The 19,923-nt window shown below is 45.9% G+C and overlaps 1 protein-coding gene across 8 annotated transcripts in view; it reads left to right on the top strand.

Moving 5' to 3' along the window:
- Window positions 1-19,923, top strand: part of DDB2 (damage specific DNA binding protein 2) — a 132,178-nt gene that overhangs the window by 45,906 nt on the left and 66,349 nt on the right. For all 8 annotated transcript variants that reach the window (XM_030200890.1, XM_030200891.1, XM_030200889.1 and 5 more), the window contains one exon: window positions 5,558-5,727. In XM_030200890.1, the coding sequence (XP_030056750.1) occupies window positions 5,568-5,727 (160 nt within the window). In that variant the 5' untranslated portion in view covers window positions 5,558-5,567. The remainder of the gene's footprint in view (window positions 1-5,557; window positions 5,728-19,923) is intronic.

A 19,923-nucleotide genomic window follows, 5' to 3' on the forward strand; every position in this document is an offset into this window, starting at 1 on the left:
CAGCACCGACTGCCCAAACCGACTGTCGCGTCGGGTATCCTGCTGTAGGCAGTAATGAGATGTGAATGTGTGGACAGATGACCACGTCACAGCTTTGCAAATCTCCTCCAATAGTGGCTGACTTCAAGTGGGCCACTGACTCAGCCATGGCTCGAACATTATGAGCCGTGACATGACCCTCAAGAGTCAGCTCAGCCTGGGCATAAGTGAAGGAAATGCAATCTGCTATCCAATTGGATATGGTGTGTTTCCCTATAGCCACTCTCCTCTTGTTGGGATCAAAAGAAACAAACATTTGGGCGGACTGTCTGTGGGACTGTGTCCGCTCCAGATAGAAGGCCAATGCTCTCTTGCAGTCTAATGTGTGCAGTTGACGTTCAGCAGGGCGGGTATGAGGACGGGGAAAAAATGTTGGCAAGATAATTGACTGGTTCAGATGGAACTCCGACACCACCTTCGGCAAGAACTTAGGGTGAGTGCGGAGGACTACTCTGTTATGATGAAACTTGGTATAAGGAGCATGAGCTACCAAGGCTTGAAGCTCATGACTCTGCGAGCTGAAGTAACTGCCACCAAAAAAATGACCTTCCAGGTCAAGTACTTCAGATGGCAGGAATCTAGTGGCTCAAAAGGAGGTTTCATCAGCTGGGTGAGAACGACATTGAGATCCCATGACACTGTAGGAGGTTTGATGGGGGGCTTTGGCAAAAGCAAACCTCTCATGAAGCGAACAACTAAAGGTTGTCCCGAGATCGGCTTACCTTCCACACGGTAATGGTATGCACTAATTGCACTAAGATGAACCCTTACAGAGTTGGTCTTGAGACCAGACAAGTGTAGAAGGTACTCAAGCAGGGTCTGTGTAGGACAAGAACGAGGATCTAGGGCCTTGCTGTCACACCAAATGGTAAACCTCCTCCATAAAAAGAAGTAGCTTTTTTTTAGTGGAATCTTTTCTGGAAGCAAGTAAGATTCGGGAGACACCCTCTGAAAGACCTAAGGAGGCAAAGTCTACGCTGTCAACATCCAGGCCGTGAGGGCCAGGGACTGGAGGTTGGGATGCAGAAGCGCCCCCTCGTTCTGAGTGATGAGGGTTGGAAAACACTCCAATCTCCACGGTTCTTCGGAGGACAGCTCCAGAAGAAGAGGGCACCAAATCTGACGGGGCCAGAAAGGCGCAATCAAAATCATGGTTCCGGAATCTTGCTTGAGTTTCAGTAAAGTCTTCCCCACCAAAGGTATGGGAGGATACACATACAGGAGGCCCTCCCCCCAATGAAGGAGGAAGGCATCCGACGCTAGTCTGCTATGAGCCTGAAGCCTGGAACAGAATTGAGGGACCTTGTGATTGACCTGAATGGCAAAAAGATCTACCAAGGGGGTGCCCCACGCTTGGAAGATCTTGCGTACTACTCTCGAGTTGAGCAACCACTCGTGAGGTTGCATTATCCTGCTCAACCTGTCGGCCAGACTGTTGTTTACGCCTTCCAGATACGTGGCTTGAAGAAACATGCCATTCCGGCAAGCCCAAAGCCACATTCTGACTGCTTCCTGACACAGAGGGCGAGATCCTGTGCCCCCCTGCTTGTTGATGTAATGCATGGCAACCTGGTTGTCTGTCTGAATTTGGATAATTTGATTGGACAGCCGATCCCGGAAAGCCTTTAGAGCGTTCCAGACCGCTCGTAACTCTAGAAGATTGATCTGAAATCGTCTTTCCTGGAGGGACCAATATCCTTGGGTGTGAAGCCCATCGACATGAACTCCCCACCCCAGGAGAGACGCATCCGTAGTCAGCACTTTTTGCGGCTGAGGAATTTGAAAAGGACGTCCCAGGGTCAAATTGGATCGAATTGGCCACCAATGCAGGGATTCGAGAAAACTCGTGGACAGGTGGATGACGTCCTCTAGATTCCCGGCAGCTTGGTACCACTGGGAAGCTAGGGTCCATTGAGCTGATCTCATGTGAAGACGGGCCATGAGAGTCACATGAACTGTGGAGGCCATGTGGCCGAGCAATCTCAACATCTGCCGAGCCGTGATCTGCTGAGATGCCCGCACCTGAGGGACGAGAGCCAGGAGATTGTCGTCTCTCGTCTCGGAAAGGTAGGCACAAGCTGTCTGAGAGTCCAGCAGAGCTCCTATGAATTCTAGTTTCTGTACTGGAAGAAGGTGGGACTTTGGATAATTTATCACAAACCAGTTGAATAGTCATCCGCATTGTCTGTAGGGCTCCTGCTTCTGAGGTGTTCTTCACCAGCCAATCGTCGAGATAGGGGAACACGTGCACGCCCAGTCTGCGTAGAGCCGCCGCTACGACAGCCACGCACTTTGTGAATACTCTGGGTGCAGAGGCGAGACCAAAGGGTAGCACACAGTATTGAAAATGCCGTGTTCCCAGATGGAATCGAAGATAATGTCTGTGAGCTGGCAGTATCGGAATGTGAGTATAAGCATCCTTTAAGTCCAGAGAGCATAGCCAATCGTTTTCCTGAATCATGGGAAGAAGGGTGCCCAGGGAAAGCATCCTGAACTTTTCTCGGACCAGGTATTTGTTCAGGGCCCTTAGGTCTAGGATGGGACGCATCCCCCTGTTTTCTTTTCCACAAGGGAGTACCTGGAATAGAATCCCAGCCCTTCTTGCCCCAGTGGCACGGGCTCGACCGCATTGGCGCTGAGAAGGGCAGAGAGTTGCTCTGCAAGTACCTGCTTGTGTTGGAAGCTGAAGGACTGCACTCCCGGTGGCAATTTGGAGGTTTTGAGATCAAATTGAGGGCGTATCCTAGCCGGACTATTTGCAGAACCCACTGGTCGGAGGTTATGAGAGGCCACCTTTGGTGAAAAAACTTTAACCTCCTTCCAACCGGCAGATCGTCTGGCACGGACACTTTGACGTCTGCTATGCTCAACTGGAGCCAGTCAAAAGCCCGTCCCTTGCTTTTGCTGGGGAGCTGCAGGGGCCTGCTGAGGCGCATGCTGTTGACGAGAACGAGCGCACTGGGGTTTAGCCTGAGCCGGCTGTCTGGAAGATGGATTGTACCTGCGCTTATTAAAAGTGTAGGGAGCATTCCTCCTTCCCCCCAAAAATTGTCTACCAGTTGAGGTAGATGCTGAAGGCGCCCGGTGGGAGGAGAACTTGTCGAAAGCGGTATCCCGCTGGTGGAGGTGTTCTACCACCTGTTCGACCTTCTCGCCAAAAATATTATCTCCCCGGCAAGACGCATCCGCCACTCGCGTCTGGACTCTACTGTCTAGGTCAGTGGCACGCAGCCATCCATGAGAGCCTGCGCATCACTATACCCTGAGCAGCGGCCCTGGATGCAACATCAAAAGTATCGTAAGCACCCCTGGACAGGAATTTACGACGCGCCTTCAGCTGCCTGACCACCTCCTGAAACGGCTTGGCTTGCTCAGAAGGGAGCTTGTCCACCAAGTCCGTCAACTACCGCACATTATTCTGCATGTGAATGCTCGTGTAGAGCTGGTATGACTGAATTTTGGACACGAGCATAGCAGAGAATGGTAGGCCTTCTGCCCAAAAGAATCCATAGTTCTAGACTCACGCCCAGGGGTCGCCAAGGCGTAATCCCTAGAACTCTTGGCCTTCTTAAGAGCCAAATCCACCACCCCAGAGTCATGAGGCAATTGGGTCTTCATTAACTCTGGGTCCCCGTGGGTTCGGTACTGGGACTCAATTTTCTTGGGAATGTGGGGAGTAGTTAATGGCTTCACCCAGTTCGTCAACAATGTCTGCCTAAGGACATTATGAAGAGGAACTGTGGTGGATTCCTTAGGTGGAGATGGATATTCCAGGACCTTGAACATCTCAGCCCTGGGCTCATCCACCGTCTCCACAGGGAAGGGAATGGCCGTAGACATTTCCCGGACAAATGAAGAGAAGGACAGACTCTCTGGGGGAGAAAGCTTCCTCTTAGGTGAGGGAGTAGGATCGGAAGGCAGACCACAGGACTCCTCATCCAAGAAATACCTGGTGTCCGCCTCCGCTTCCCACGAGTCCTCTCCATCGGTATTGGACATGAGTTGCTGAACCTTGGTCCGAAGCTGGGCCCGTCTCGACGCCGAGGAACGATGTCCTTCGTGGCGGTGTTGAGAGGAAGACCCCCGAGCACCGGGGACGGAGACCTCACCATGGGCGATGAGCCAACCGCTGCCTTCCTCAACGGTACTGACGGCACAAGCACCGAAAGTACTGGAGATGGTCGCAACAGCTCTCCCAGAATCTCTGGCAGTATGGCCCGGAGGCTCTTGTTCAGAGTAGCTGTAGAGAAAGGCAAAGGAGCTGGTACAGGCGACGATGACAGAACCTGTCTGGGGCTCGGAGGCGGTACCGGGCTGTCCTGGGTAGAGCGCACCGACACCTCCTGAATGGAGGGCGAGCGATCCTCCCGGCGTTGGCGCTTTTCAGGTGCCGAATTCCTTGGCATCCTGGAACTCTTGGTACCGTGGCGGGAAGGTGACCAATGGCGATGCTTCTTAGCCGACCGAAGCACGCCAACGGTACCCTCCGGTACCGAAGAGGAAGACATGGAATCCACACGCCTCCTCAGGGCCGGGTCCAAAGAAGGTCGATCCCGGGGGGCCTGTAGAACAGGAGTCCTCGAGACAGGTGACCCGCTCGATGGCTCACTGCCACCAGCATTGGACCTGTGGACAGCCCTTACCTGCACTCCGGATGTCGATGCAGTCTTCAGTACCGACATCGATACCGGCGATGACCTCAATACCGCCGACTCCGTCGATACCGAAGGACCGGACCTGGCTCCGATCAAAATGTTCCACTGAGCCAATCTCGCCGCCTGAATCCTCTTTTTCAATTGGAGGCACAAAATACAGGCGTTGGGACGATGACCAGCTCCCAAACACTGAAGACACGAAACGTGTCTATCAGTGAGCGAGATTGTCCGGTTGCATGACGTGCACTTTTTAAAGCCGCTGGTAGGCTTTGCGGACATGGGCGGAAAAATCACGCCGGCGAGGTCAAACGCGATGGTGTTGGGGGGGAAAAAAAGGACACCAAAGACGGAGAAAAAAAGGGGGTCCCGCACGGGCGGCCCAAAATGGCCGCTGAAGAAAAAAGAAAACTTACTGGAACTCTAGAAAAATAAAGGAGAAACTAAACTCTCTTTTTTTTTTTTTTTTTTTAAAGAAGAAGTTCGCAAAAAGGGGCCGAGAATCGGCGAAAAAAACTCACGGGAGTCTGAAGAACCGCAGCGAGGGGGTCTCTGTGGCAGAGAATGGCAGCGAAGCAGTGTCCCGAGCCGCGGAAAAAAACAACTGAGGAGCACGCTCGCGTTCAGGAGGGAAGACGGTCGCGCATGTGCGGTGTGCACGGGAGCGCGAGGCTAGCAAACTCTTTGTTGCTAGGGAGAATTCCGGTTCTGGGGCTGCCGACGACATCACCCATCAGTGAGAACAAGCAGCCTGCTTGTCCTCGGAGAAATATTGTTACATATTCATACAATTTTATGCATTGCCCTAGAAGGTTACTAATAAAAATGTAGATATAAAAATGGTGTGGTTTTTTTGTTTTATATAGGCTGATCACAATGGCCCCTAAGAAATCGGTGAAAGAGAAGAAGCTGCAGAAGCCTGAGATCGAGAAGAAAATGACCAGAAAGAGGAAACAAAGCCCTGGAGGGATTTTCTATGAGCCTGGAACCAAAAAACTCTGCATAAAGAAATCAACCTGGACCCTTGAAAGCAAAGGTAAAATTCTTATAGATGTGTTCTTCGTTTGATAAAATGCAATTCCTATATTTTGTATATGATTTGACTTCAGCTTTTGATTTGTTAGATCATAAGCTGCTTTTAGAGAGAGGAGATAGAGCAGCTTTTAAACTAGAGACTGGGGAAAGGCCGACAGTCGCTCAAAAGCTCATGGTTCGGAATAAGGTATCTTTTAAAGATATCGCCAAAACAGGGAAGATAGGGTATCCCGATAGGTTGGAAAAGAGACCATAGTATATCAGGTGTCCTTAAAACTCAGACAAAAGATTGCAAATTAATACTGTCAAGTACTGAATATGATATAAATAGGAACAACAAACGTAGTTTGAAATGTCTATATACGAATGCCAGCAGCCTAAGAAATAAGATGAGAGAGAATATCCTATATAATAAAACGCACCTCCAACATTCTGAAGCTGACTGCATGGCTGAGGCATTCCTGCTCTCTGTATCCATCTCCTGAATTGACATCACGTACTTCCGGGTTCATCACAAGCAGAAGTGACCAACCACAAGAGGTTTCTTGGCTTCAGAATGTTGGAGGTGCATTCTATTAAATAGGATTGGTCAGTTTCTTGAAGCACAGCCAGAGCTCAGCGTCCTGCACAGTAAAGCTCAGACACCAGAGAGAGAGAGAGGGGGGGGAGGTATCTCTGTCACACACACACACACTCTTCTCTCTCACAGTCAATGTCTTTCTCTCTCTCACTCTGTCTCACATTCACTCTCTGTGTCACAGTCACTCACACACTCTCTTGGTCTCATACACTCAGTCGCACAGAGAGTCTGTGTCTCACACACACTCTCCTCTCTTGCATACACTGTATCTGTGTGAAACACTCTCTCACTGTGTCTCACATACACACTTGCACACACTGTTTCTCACACACACACACACTCTCTGACACACTCGCACCCAGACTCACTCTCTCTCTCACACACACTCGCACATTCAGTCACTCTCTCATACATTCTCTCAAACATATACACTCCGAGGAAAACCTTGCTAGCGCCCGTTTCATTTGTGTCAGAAACGGGCCTTTTTTACTAGTTTTGCACTAAATGAAAAATTTAGGCATAATAGGCATCTCTGAGACCTGGTGGAAGGAGGATAACCAGTGGAACACTGTCATACCGGTGTACAAACTATATCGTAGTGATAGGGTGGATCGAATTGGTGGAGGGGTAGCATTGTATGCTAAGGAGGGCCTTGAATCAAATAGATTGAAAATTCTGCAGGAAACAAAACACATCTTGGAATCCCTATGGATTGAAATTCCATGTGTAAAGGGGAAAAGGATAGTGATAGGAGTGTACTACTGTCCACCTGGCCAGGATGAACAGACGGATGTAGAAATGTTATCGGAAATTAGGGAGGCTAACAAACTGGGCAATACAATAATAATGGGTGATTTCAATTACCTTTAGTCCAAAAATTCTACAAAAATTGCACGGTATGTAGTATGACAAATACCATCTTATGATCTGCATGCTAGACTGTACATCTAGAAACGTCATTTACATTATTAGCTGCCCTTGTGGATTGCATTATGTGGGCCAGACTTCTCGAACTTTGAAGACTCGATTAATTGTACATAGACATTGTATTCAGACCAACAGAACTTATGAGCCCATGGTATCTCATTGTATGAGTGAACATCATCAATTTTCTGATTTAAAATGCGTTGTGATTGAGCAAGTGCAGGTTACAGAATGAAGCGGTGATATTAGAAAAATTTTACGACAAAAAGAGCAGAGGTGGATATTTAACTTACGATCTGTGATGCCGGGTGGATTAAATGTCTCCATTGAATGGAAGGCTTTTCTTTGAAAATACGTGACTTGATGACGTAAATGTGATGAGATCAGACGTTGCAGATTTATAACCAACGCCGGAAGTGGGGAAGTCGACCGCCATTCCTGAGGAGATGTAAAATTGCAGTGAAGGCGTGGGTCGAGACTTGGGTATTTTTGGAAAGATTGTTTGGTGTTTTCCCCTGAGGCAGCCATCTGATTGGTGAAACAGGGCTACCCTGTCGGGATTAAGCAGAGTGCAGGAATGGACTGTGATAGATACTGCACGGAAGAAAGAGAGTTATACTGAATCCACTATCCAAGCTAAGTAACGGCATTTAGCTGCATTTTTTTGCCTTCCTTTACAGTGATTTGAAAGGGCGTTATGTTTTGTAACATGAAAGAGTAGTATGTGGAGTTTTTTTGAGACTAATGATTAAGAGGTCCCCTCTCTATTTAAGGATTTTCCTTTGTAAGAGGTATGTCCGGTTTTCACTGCGGTCTTTTTTTTCTCCACCATCTTACATGTTTATATACTGTTATCACCCTTCAAACACTGACAAATTGTAGAATTTTTGGACTAAAGGTATTGATTTCAATTACCCCAATATTGTCTGGGTAAATGTAACATCAGGGCATGCTAGGGAGGTAAAATTCCTTGACAAAATCAAGGACAGCTTTATGGAGCAGCTGGTACAGAAGCCAACGAGAGGGAAAAATTCTAGACTTAGTCCTTAGTGAGGCGCATGATCTGGTGCGGGATGTAATGGTGATGGGTCGCTTGATAACAGTGATCATAATATGACCAGATTAGATATTAGCTTTGGAGTAAGTATAAACAGGAAATCCAATACGTTAGTGTTTTAATTTTCAAAAAGGAGACTATGTTAAAATGAGAAGAACGGTGAAAAAAAAACTTAGAGGAGCGGCTGCGAGGGTCAAAAATTTGCATCAGGCGTGGATGCTGTTTTAAAAATACCATCCTGGAAGCCCAGGCCAAATATATTCCATGTATTAAAAAAGGAGGGAGGAAGACCAAATGACAGCCAGCATGGTTAAAAAGTGAGGTGAAGGAAGCTATTAGAGTTAAAAGAAAATCCTTCAGAAAAAAATAGGAAACAGCATAAGGAATGTCAAGTCAAATGCAAAGTGCTGATAAAGAAGGCAAAGAGGGACTTTGGAAAAAAAAAAGATTGCACTGGAGGCAAAAACACCATAGTAAAACTTTGTTTAGGTATATTTAAAGCAAGAAGCCAGCAAAAGAATTTGTTGGACTGCTAGATGAACGAGGGGTAAAAGAGACAATCAGGGAAGACAAAGCCATAGCGGAGAGATTAAATGAATTCTTTGCTTCAGTCTTCAACGAGGAAGATTTGGGAGAGATACCGTTGCCAGAAATGTTATTCAAAGCTGACGAGTCAGAGAAACTGAATGAAATCTCTATAAACCTAGAGGATGTAATGGGGCAATTTGACAAATTGAAAAGCAGCAGATGTCCTGGACCGGATGTTACTCATCCCAGTGTACTGATAGAATTGAAAAATGAACTTGCAGAACTATTGTTAGTAATATGTAATTTATCTTTAAAATTGAGTGTGGTACCGGAAGATTGGAGGGTATTCCATATAATGACGATATTTAAAAAAGGTTCCAGAGGGGATCCGGAAAATTATAGACCAGTGAGCCTGACGTCGGTGCTGGGCAAAATGGTAGAGACTATATTATAAAGAACAAAATTACAGAGCATATTCAAAAGCATGGATTAATGAGACAAAGCCAACATGGATTTAGTGAAGGGAAATCTTGCCTCACCAGTCTATTATATTTCTTTGAAGTGGTGAACAAACATGTGGATAAAGGCGAGCTGGTTGATATTGTGTATCTGGATTTTCAAAAGGCGTTTGACAAGTACCTCATGAAAGGCTCCAGAGGAAATTGGAGAGTCGTGGGATTGGAGGTAGTGTCCTATTGTGGATTAAAAACTGGTTAAAGGATAGAAAACGGAGAGTAGGGTTAAACGGTCAGTACTCTCAATGGAGAAGGGTAGATGGTGGGGTTCTCCAGTGGTCTGTGCTGGGACTGCTGCTTTTAAATATATTTATAAATGATCTAGAGATGGGAGTAACTAGTGAGGTAATTGAATTTCCTGACACAGTTATTCAATGTTGTTAAATCGCAAGAGGATTGTAAAAAATTACAAGTGGACCTTATGAAACTGGGCGTCTAAATGGCAGATAATGTTTAATGTGAATAAGTGATGCATGTTTGAAAGAGGAACCCGAACTATAGCTCCGTAATGCAAGGTTCCATGTTAGGAGTCACCGACCAAGAAAGGGATCTCTGTGTTGTTGATGATGATATGTTGAAACCCTCTGCTTAATGTGCTGCGGTGGCTAAGAAATCAAATAGAATGTTAGGTATTATTAGGAATGGAAAACAAAAATGAGGACGTTATAATGCCTTTGTATCAATCCATGGTGCAATTGCACCTCGAATGTTGTGTTCAATTCTGCTCGCTGCATCTAAAAAAAAAAAAAAATAGTGGAATTTAGAAAAGGTGCAGAGAAGGGCGACAAAAATGATAAAGGGGATGGGATGACTTCCCTATGAGGAAAGGCTAAAGCGTCTAGGGCTCTTCAGCTTGGAGAAAAGATGGCTGAGGGGAGAGATGATAGAGGTCTATAAAATAATGAGTGGTGTGGAACGGGTAGACGTGAATTGTTTGTTTACTCATTCCAAAAGTACTAGGACAAGGGGGCATTCGATGAAGCTACAAAGTAGTAAATTTAATATGAATCGGAGAAAATGTTTCTGCACTCAAAGTGTAATTAAACTCTGGAATTTGTTGCCAGAGAATGTGGTAAAAGCCATTAGCTTAGCGGGGTTTAAAAAAATGTCTGGAAAGCTTTCTAAAGGAAAAGTCCATAGACTATTATTAAATTGATTTGGGGAAAATCCACTGCTTTATTTTTGGGATAAGCATCATAAAATGTATTGAACTTTTTCGGGATCTTGCCAGATATTTGTTGGAAACAAGATGCTGGGCTTGATGGACCTTCGGTCTGTCCCAGTATGGCAATACTTAAGTACTTTAATCTTGATAAAATGCCATTCCTATATTTTGTATATGATTTGACTATAGCTTTTGATTTGATGGATCATAAGCTGCTTTTAAAAGTTGTAAATATTTGGGCGTTTCAGGTATTGGGTTAAATTGGCTTTTTTTGGTTTTGAGTCAGTGTCACAGCTGTATTGGTGAGGAGAATTTTTTTTCTTCCTTTTTTCAATTTACTTCAAGGAACATCTTTATCCCCTCTACTTTCTAATCTTTTATACAACTATTGGATAACTATTGTGGTCACTGGGGTTCTAGGTTTTTATTTATGCTGATGTTTTGATTATTAATCTTGCTGTACTGCATATTACAAGAACATCTATGCGACTTACAAATTTAAAAATGTAAAAGAGAAGTAACAAAAAGCAATGTACATAACAGAAAAATAGAGGAAGGGAGAGAGCTTACACTGAATCCAATTTCTTGGGGTGAAGGGGGGGAGGGGGAGACGGCCTGACACATCATGCAACAGAAAGAGGAACCTGATTTCAACTTAAAAAGTCAACTTTCTAGACACCACAGTTTCTGTCAACAATGAACATAAGAGTAGCCATATTGGGTCAAACCAATGGTCCATGTAGCCCAGTGTCCTGTTTCCAACAGTGGGCAAGTCAGGTCACAAGTACCTGTCAGAAACTCAAATTGTGGCAACATTCCATGCTACAAATCCCAGGGCATGTAGTTGCTTCCCCATGTCTGTCTCAGTAGCAGACTGGATTTCCTCCAGGACCTTGTCAGAACTTTTTTTAAACCCAGATATGCTAACCGCTGTTGCCACATCCTCTGGCAAAGAGTTAAAGAGCTTAACTATTCGTTGAGTGAAAAAATGTCCTCCTATTTATTTTCAACAATTTTATTGATGAATCAACATGTCACAAAACCAGAACGTTGAGTAGACAGTATTGTAAATTACCAGCTTTACTCAGTAAAACAGTAAACATATAGCATCCTTCCTTCCATCATCAAAGTTTTACCCATTTTTCTCCCTCCCCTCCCCCCATTATCATATTCCACCCTACCCACAACCCCACCCCCCTCCCCCCTTCAGAAACTATCAGATCTCACCATCACTGAGTGGGAATGACCTAACTCAATCATGTCTTATAAAGTATTAAGCAGGAAACTAAGCCCCTGTGGGCTTAAGGTCTGGAGATATGGGTTCCAGATCGCCAGGAAGGATTTACGCCCCTTTGAGGAGTTCCTTGCATCCCTAGCCTCTCAGGATGCTAATAAATGAATCTGATTCCTCCAATGCCAATATGCAGGAGGGTCTGGAGATATCAAATATTGTAAAATAACATTTCAGTTCATATTAGTAAAGGCCCTAGGAGCATCAAGTAGCAATTGTTCCACTGAGCCACCTGTATCTCGAGCTAACATTTGACATAAATCTTTTGATCTGCTCCCAAAAGGGTTTAATTTTCGGGGAGCTCCAGAAAGCGTGTGCAATAGTGTGAGTGAACAGTTTACATTTGGAACAATTATGATCGCCCCTCGCCCTCCACATGTGCCAATTGAGCCTTAGTCATATATGCTCTAAGCATTACCCTATACCCACATTCTCTTAGTCTTGCATCTTTAGTCAACAATGGAGTGTGGCAGCAATATCCCAATCCCCTATAGCCACCCCTAGGTCCTCCGCCCATTTGGATTTTAAGCAAGTAAAATCCCTATCCGGATCTCCTTTTAGCAGGGCCTTACGCAGGTTGGATACTGAGTATCCTACACTTCCTGGAAAAAGTCTCTACTCCATGCGCCCAAAGGGACCCGCAAAGCTGACCTATTGAGGGAGGATGTATAGTGTCTAATCTGGGAAAAGGCAAAACGATTGCCCCATGAAACACCCACCCTTTCTTGGAGTTGTTCAAAGTTTATAATTTCTCCCTCACTCGACAGTAAGTGCTCCAATCTTACAATGCCCCGTTGTTCCTAGAGTTGAAAAGTAGGGTTATCTATCCCCGGCTGGAAAGTTACATTGCACCTCAAGGACTGCTGATTCGAAACATATGCGTTGCCCCCCAATTTATTCACTATCACCCTCCATACATCCTACATTGAATTCAGCAATATATTCTCCTTCAGAGGTCCAGGAATTTGGGCCCTCCCAAGGTACAGCAACAAGTAAAAATCATAAGGGGCATAAAGTGCCTTTTCTGATTCTATCGGTGTATGAATTTGCGTCTGTCCAAACCAATCTCCCAGATGCCTCAGTAGGCATGCCCAGTTATATTGTTTTAAATCCGGAATCCCCCCTCCACCCTGACTCCAAGAGCCACGCAACCTATGCATCCTGAGTTTCGGCTTTTTGCCTGCCCAGCAAAATTTACTAAATAATTTATATGCACCCCTCAGATCTTTCTGCAGTAACCTCAGTGGTAAACTCTGAAGTGCATATAACCACCAGGGAAATATGACCATTTGTACTAACCCCACTCTTTCCATTAAGAACACAAGTAGTTAATTGATTCCTGGTGGCCTCCATTAGAGCCGTTATATTTAATCTATACAGAACTCCTATATCTATTGTCAGGTAGATCCCTAAGTATTTAAAGGAGCCAGCAGCCCACCTTAGAGGAAACTCTGAACCCCATAGGGCCTTTACTTATGGCGAAGACGGTAAGGCCTCTGATTTCTCTTAAGACGGCATCCTGCGAAATCCCCATATTTCTTAAAAGAATCTAACAAAACCTGTAAGGAGGTCTTCGGGCTTCTTAAGTGGACCAACAAGTCGTCAGCAAAAGCTGCCAGCTTGAAACAATGGGGACCAAGCTGAACTCCCTGGATATCGGGGTTCTCCATTATATCTCTTATCAGAGGATCCAATTATAGTACAAAGAGAAACGGGGAAAGGGGGCATCCCTGTCGCGTACCCCGAAGTACTCTAAAGGGTTCCCGCCCATTAACTGAGTCCCGTGCCTGAGGGTCAGCATATAATCCCTTAATTACTGAAACAAAACGCAAACCCATAGGCCTTAAAGGAGGCGAAAAGAAACTCCCAATGCACCTTGTCAAAGGCTTTCTCAGCGTCAAAGCTGATAAGAATTGACGGGAAGTCCCGCCGACATCTATATTCTAGTGCGGACAGAATGGTACCTAGGTTCTTAGCTACCGTTCTTCCTCCCACAAACCCCACTTGTGCCTCGTGTATCAGATTAGGTAAAACCATAGCCAGGCAGTTCACCATTATTTAGCAAACAGCTTTGCCTCATAGTTTGAGCAATATAGGTCTGTAGGATTCCGGTCTTGTAGGGTCTCTACCTGGCTTAGGTAAAACTATAATTTTGAGCCATTGCTAGCGAGGGGGGTAGTGCTTCTTCATCCACACATTTATTTAACAGGGGGATAATTTCCAAGCCAATCAATTTGTAAAATTCTGCCCTAAAGCCATCTATTCCTGGTGCTTTCAATAGTGGGCTCTGATTTATCATCACTGCCACTTCGTCTTCTGAAATTGGAGCATTCAAGTGCTCCCTCTCTTTCTTACTAAGTGAGGGCAGCTTTATGTTGTTTAAGTATAAGTCTCCTGGAAGGCCCTCCTCTTTGGGTTCCCCATATAGTTTACAGTAATAATTATAAAAAGCTTCGCAAATGCCCTCGTCTGTGTGGACAACTTGTCCCGTACTAATCTGAATTGTGAGAATATTCTGTACCCCTCCTCGCGGGCATGCCAACCTTGCCAACAGCCTACCTGCTTTATTACCATGCCTATAAAGTTGATATTTATAATATGTTTGTGATTTAGTTGCTCACAGATGTAAAAGCGAATTCAATGCAGTTTGTATTTCTGACAGTTTTTGGCGACCTTTCCCTGCATGGGATTGCCCATAGCGCTGCCGGGCCCTCCGCAGTAGAGTCCCCAACCGCAATATTTCTTTATCCCGAGAGACTCTTATGTAGTGTGTATAGCTTATAATTTCCCCCTAAGTACTGCCTTGGCAGCCTCCCAAAATAACACCGGGTCCTCTACGTGTTCTACATTAGTTAATTTATAACTTTCCCATTTATTCAAGAGTCGCTGTTTAAATGGTGGATCATTATACAACGCTAATGGGAATCTCCACCTACCCTTGCGTGCCTCAGATGGCCCCAAAGACCAATCCATCCATACCCCATACATGATCTGAAACAGCATAAGGCCCTATTTTCGTTTTTTTCACCCTACCAAACTCCCCTCTAGGTACCAGCAAATAATTGATACGTGCCTGTGTGGCATGTGCCCTAGATAAGTGAGTATAGTCTTTGTCTGAGGGGTGTAACTCCCTCCATACACCCACTACGTCCAAAAGATGACTCAAACGAAGTAAACCCTTATTCACATAATATGGTGAATTCTGCACAGGTACTGAACGATCTACATTAGGGTCCCATACCGCGTTAAAATCTCCGCACATCACTGAAGGGGAATACTCTTTTGAGATTAACAGGTTAATTATGGTCTGATAAAATTTCTTACTGTACTGATTAGGAGCATACAGGTTACAAATGTAAACTGTAAGGTGATTAATAACAGCTTGGACCAATATAAAACAACCCTCTGAGTCTGCCTTTATTATCTGTGCTTTTTCCACCAACCCCTTTTTAAACAAAACTGCCACCCCTCCCTTCCTCCTCTGGGATGCCGCTGCCAAGCACTCTCCTACCCACCACATTTTCAACTTCCCATGTTCTAAGGCATTAAGGTGTGTCTCATAATAGGGCTATGTCAATTTTATGTCTGTGTAATTGTTGCAAGAGTTTTGAACATTTAACTGGGGAATTTATCCCACCCACATTCCATGTCACCAAACGTACCATATCCAAACTTCAGCCAATGCTATTGACGTAACATGAACTACTGTACCCAATAAGGGGGGACGTCCCAGCCTCCGTCCACCACCTACCAACACATGAACCCGCATATATGATTCCCCCAGTCCCCGCTTACACCACGTAAAAGCTTCTGAATTCCTACCCCTCTCCCCCTAGTCCCACCACCTCCCCCCTTCCTCCTCCACTCCCTGAGCTCCCTGCCCCAATCTTAATGCTCCACCAGTGGAGCGGTCACATTTAATGCCTCCCTCCCAACTTCCCCATAGCTAACAATATGCAAATCTTTTTTTTTTTTTTTTTTTAATTTATAGAATCCTTTATTGAGCATTAAGAACATAATACAGAAAGAACATTGTTAACACAGCTCATAACATCATATTCCAAATGGGCCAAACACCAGTGTGAATAGTTTCAAGAGGTACTTTAAGTGTCATTGGTCCCACCATAACCACAGTATATACTTCATGTTTTTATACAATTTTTTATTACCCATCCTTCCCTTCCCCCCTCCCCTCCCCCCCCATTTCAGACCAAACATCAACTATCCCGAACTTGCATTCAGAAAAGGCAGCCACACTTTCTCCCATTTGGGCACCAGTCTTCTTTTCACAGCCGTCAGTCTCTCCATCTCACATATATATTTGACTTTCGTGATCCAATCTGACAGCGAGGGAACCTTCGGGGCCTTCCAATGCCTTGCCAGGTTAGTCCGTGCTGCCTGCAGAGCTCCCCTCACCAGCAACCATTGACTCAACCTTAGTCCCGCAGGCTGCTTTCCTAGCACAAAGACCAGGGGATGCCACTGCACAAGCCTTCCTATCCATTTTTGGAGCCTAGCCTGAACCCCCCTCCAGTACGCTTGTGCCTTACGGCAGTTCCACCATATATGACCCATATTTCCCACTTCCCCACACTGCCTCCAACATGATTTCGTCACTGATGGGTACATGTGGTGCAGCCTTACTGGCGTGAGATACCACCTGTAGAAAACCTTTAATGTGTTCTCCTGTAAGGCCACCGATCTTACAGATTTCATTAAACTACCCTCCAGCTGCGCCCAGGCCTCGTCTGGCAAAGTGAAATTCAACTCCTGTTCCCACCTCCTCCTGTGTGTAAGGGAGGGTTTGTGGCAATCTGACAAGTGGGTATAAAGAGAAGATATCAAGCCACGTGTAGTCTTAAAGTCCACACATATAACATCCAGGGGGTGTGCTTCCCTCTTCGTACATCCCACGTAAGTGGGTCCCCGCAAGTAGTGTAGTGCCTGTAAATATGCATAATGGTCCTCCGACTTGAGTCTATAGTCTTCCACCAGGTTCTCAAAGGGTGTCACTTTGCTTCCTAGATGCAGCTGTCCCCACATATCTAGTCCATTTTTAGCCCATCTATGAAAAATCGTGTCCCCCACCCCCGGGGGGAACCCGGGGTTGTCCGCTATCGGCGCTAGGCCAGAAGTGCAGGGCTGATGATCGCCAAACTTATGGTCCCAGTAATAAAATGTAGCCTGTACTGTAGGTGGGAATTTGTCTACCTGACCTCTATGCCTCGCTGGCATCCACATTAAATGCCCTAACCTACGGGAACCAACCAGGGATTGCTCCAGATGGACCCAGAGTTTATGCTCATCTGCTCTAAACCACGCCACCACCGTGCGTGCCTGCGTGGCACAATAATTCCAAAAGAGGTTAGGTACTCCCAGGCCTCCCTTCTTTCTAATCTTATAGAGAAGTGCTCTGGGGAGCCTTGGTCTTTTCTGATTCCAAATGAACCTATTTATGCTATCTTGGAGACCGGACAAAAAAGCCCTGGACATACGCATAGGAATTACTTGAAATAAGTACAGTAAACGTGGCAACACATTCATTTTTATTGTGGCGATACGCCCCAACCAGGACAGTCCCGTAGACATCCAGCGGTCCAAGTCTCTTAATATTTCTTTTTAAAGTCCCGGGTAGTTAACTTCAAACAGGTCAGGCAAATGTTTTGGGATTTGCACCCCTAGATACCTTATTTCCCTTTCTGCCCACTTAACAGCAAAGGATGTCTTCAAAGCATCCGACACCCTCGGTTGAAGGCCGACAGTCATACCAATCGATTTACTAGCATTGAGCTTGTAACCTGAAATCCTAGAATACCCCTCGATTTCCCTCATCAAATTGGGAAGTGATACCACTGGCTTTGTCATGTATAGGAGAACATCATCAGCAAATAATGCAAAAACTTATGTTCCTGGGCCCCTACCCCTACTCCAGAGATATCCTCGTTCTCACTTATTGCCGCCGCCAATGGCTCCATTGCCAGAGCAAACAACAAGGGAGACAGAGGACACCCCTGTCTAGTTCCTCTTCCCAGCCTAAAGGCCCCCATTAATTCTCACACAGGCTTGTGGAGCCGAATAAAGAGCCCGGATCCAATACCTATAGAAATTCCCAATCCCCACTTGCTGCAACACTTTGTCTAGGTACCCCCAGTGGACCCTATTGAATGCCTTCTCTGCATCTAATCCCAGTAGCATTATCGGAATGGCCTTTACTTTTGCACGATGTATTAAATTCAACGTTCTACGTATATTATCCATCGCCTGCCTCTTAGCTACAAAACCAACTTGGTCTGGATGTATTAGAGTGGGAAGCACCTCCCCCAGACGGTTGGCGAGCACCTTTGCCAGTATCTTTACATCAGCATTAAGTATCGAAATGGGTCGATAGGAAGCACATTCTGTCTTGTCCTTGCCTGGTTTTGGGATTACTGCCACCCAAGCTTCCATCATCGATTGGGGCAACCTGTCTCCTTCCCGCACTGAGTTGATAACCATTGTTAAGTACGGTGCCAGTACCCCCCCCCCCCCAAAGGTACCCATCTAAACCTGGTGCCTTGCCATTAGGCAGAGAGTTGATTACTTGAAGTACTTCATCTATTTGCACCGGGGCTTCCAATTCCCTCCTTTTCTGCTCTGAGAGCACTGGCAAGCCTCTGTACAGCAGCATCCTCCCTGTATAGCGATTCATAATACTGGGCAAATCTGTCCCTAATCTGGGCTGAGGAATGCAATAGGGACCCTTTGTCATCTTTCACTTTCAAAATTTGTTGGTCAGCCCTCATCTTTCGCAATTTGTTTGCCAATAATCTGCCCGGCTTGTTTGTACTTTCATAATAAATCTGTTTTAAACGGGCACGTACAAACTGCAAACTCTCTTCATGCAACTCAGTCAGTTCCAGTCTTACCTCCTGAAGTCTACGATAGTCCGAAACAGAGCCTGTAACCCTATATTTACTCTCCAGCACCCCCAGTCTCTCCATACATTGAACCAGACGCGCCTTGCGTGCCGTGGTTCTGCCACTTGCACACTTAATAAAATATCCCCTGGCCACTGCTTTGAAGGCGTCCCACACCACTCCCAAGGTGGGGCCCGAGTCTATGTTGATATCAAAATATTCCTTCATAATTGGGACAAAGCCTTCCACCGTGTCTGGGTCTTGTAACATGCAATTATTGAGAGACCATCTTCTATCTCGCACCTCCTCCCGAAGGGAGGGGATAACCGCCCAGACAGGTGCGTGGTCTGAAATTGAAATGTTCCCAATAGAATAATCCCCTCCCCCGCTTAGCATAGTCTTTTCAACAAATATATAGTCCAGTCTAGAATAGGACAAGTGCACCTGGGAATAGTAAGTGTAATCTCTCCCTCTCGGGTTCCCTTGTCTCCACCCATCACAAAGTCCCAGTCCATCCACCAAGTTCTTCAAAGCCTGAGAGACTCTGTTATCACTTGGAGTCGGAGGTGCTGACCTGTCAAGGCCTGGCTGCATGGTCGCATTAAAATCTCCTGCCACCAGCACCCTACCCCTGGCAAATGACTGCAGATCCTTCTGGAGACGCAGGAAGAAACGTTCCTGCCTCTCGTTAGGGGCATACACACAGGCCAGCTTACACTCCTCCTGCTCCAGCATAACATGTACAAAAAGATAACGTCCCTCCACTTCACGCTTCTCATGCAGGATCTGGACCTGAAGATCTTTATGAAACATGATGGCCACCCCTCTTTTTTGAGCCCCTTTCACGTCTGATGCACAACACATCAAGGGATACAACTTAGAAGGGAGCAGCCCCTCATTCTTCCTACGAAGATGAGTTTCCTGCAAAAAGACCACCTGGGGGTGCATCAAACGGAGTTCTCGCCCCAATGCATGCCTCTTATAGGGAGAATTCAGCCCCTTTATGTTATAAGTCAAAAGTTTTAAGTTCGCCATCTAACGTCCATGCAGAACAAGCTAGTGGATGAATGATTGGTCTAGTCCCTAACCTCCCCTCCCGCCTCTGGCCTAAAACATACCCACCCTTCCCCCCGCCTAGTATCCCCCCCTTCCCTACTATCCCTTCCCCTTCCCTCCTCCCCCGTCCTCTAGGGTCCACCCACCAAGCAGTTTAAACCTCACTACTTGGGACTGTGAAGAAC

Source organism: Microcaecilia unicolor, chromosome 4 (assembly GCF_901765095.1).
Source record: "Microcaecilia unicolor chromosome 4, aMicUni1.1, whole genome shotgun sequence".
Lineage (NCBI taxonomy): Eukaryota > Metazoa > Chordata > Amphibia > Gymnophiona > Siphonopidae > Microcaecilia > Microcaecilia unicolor.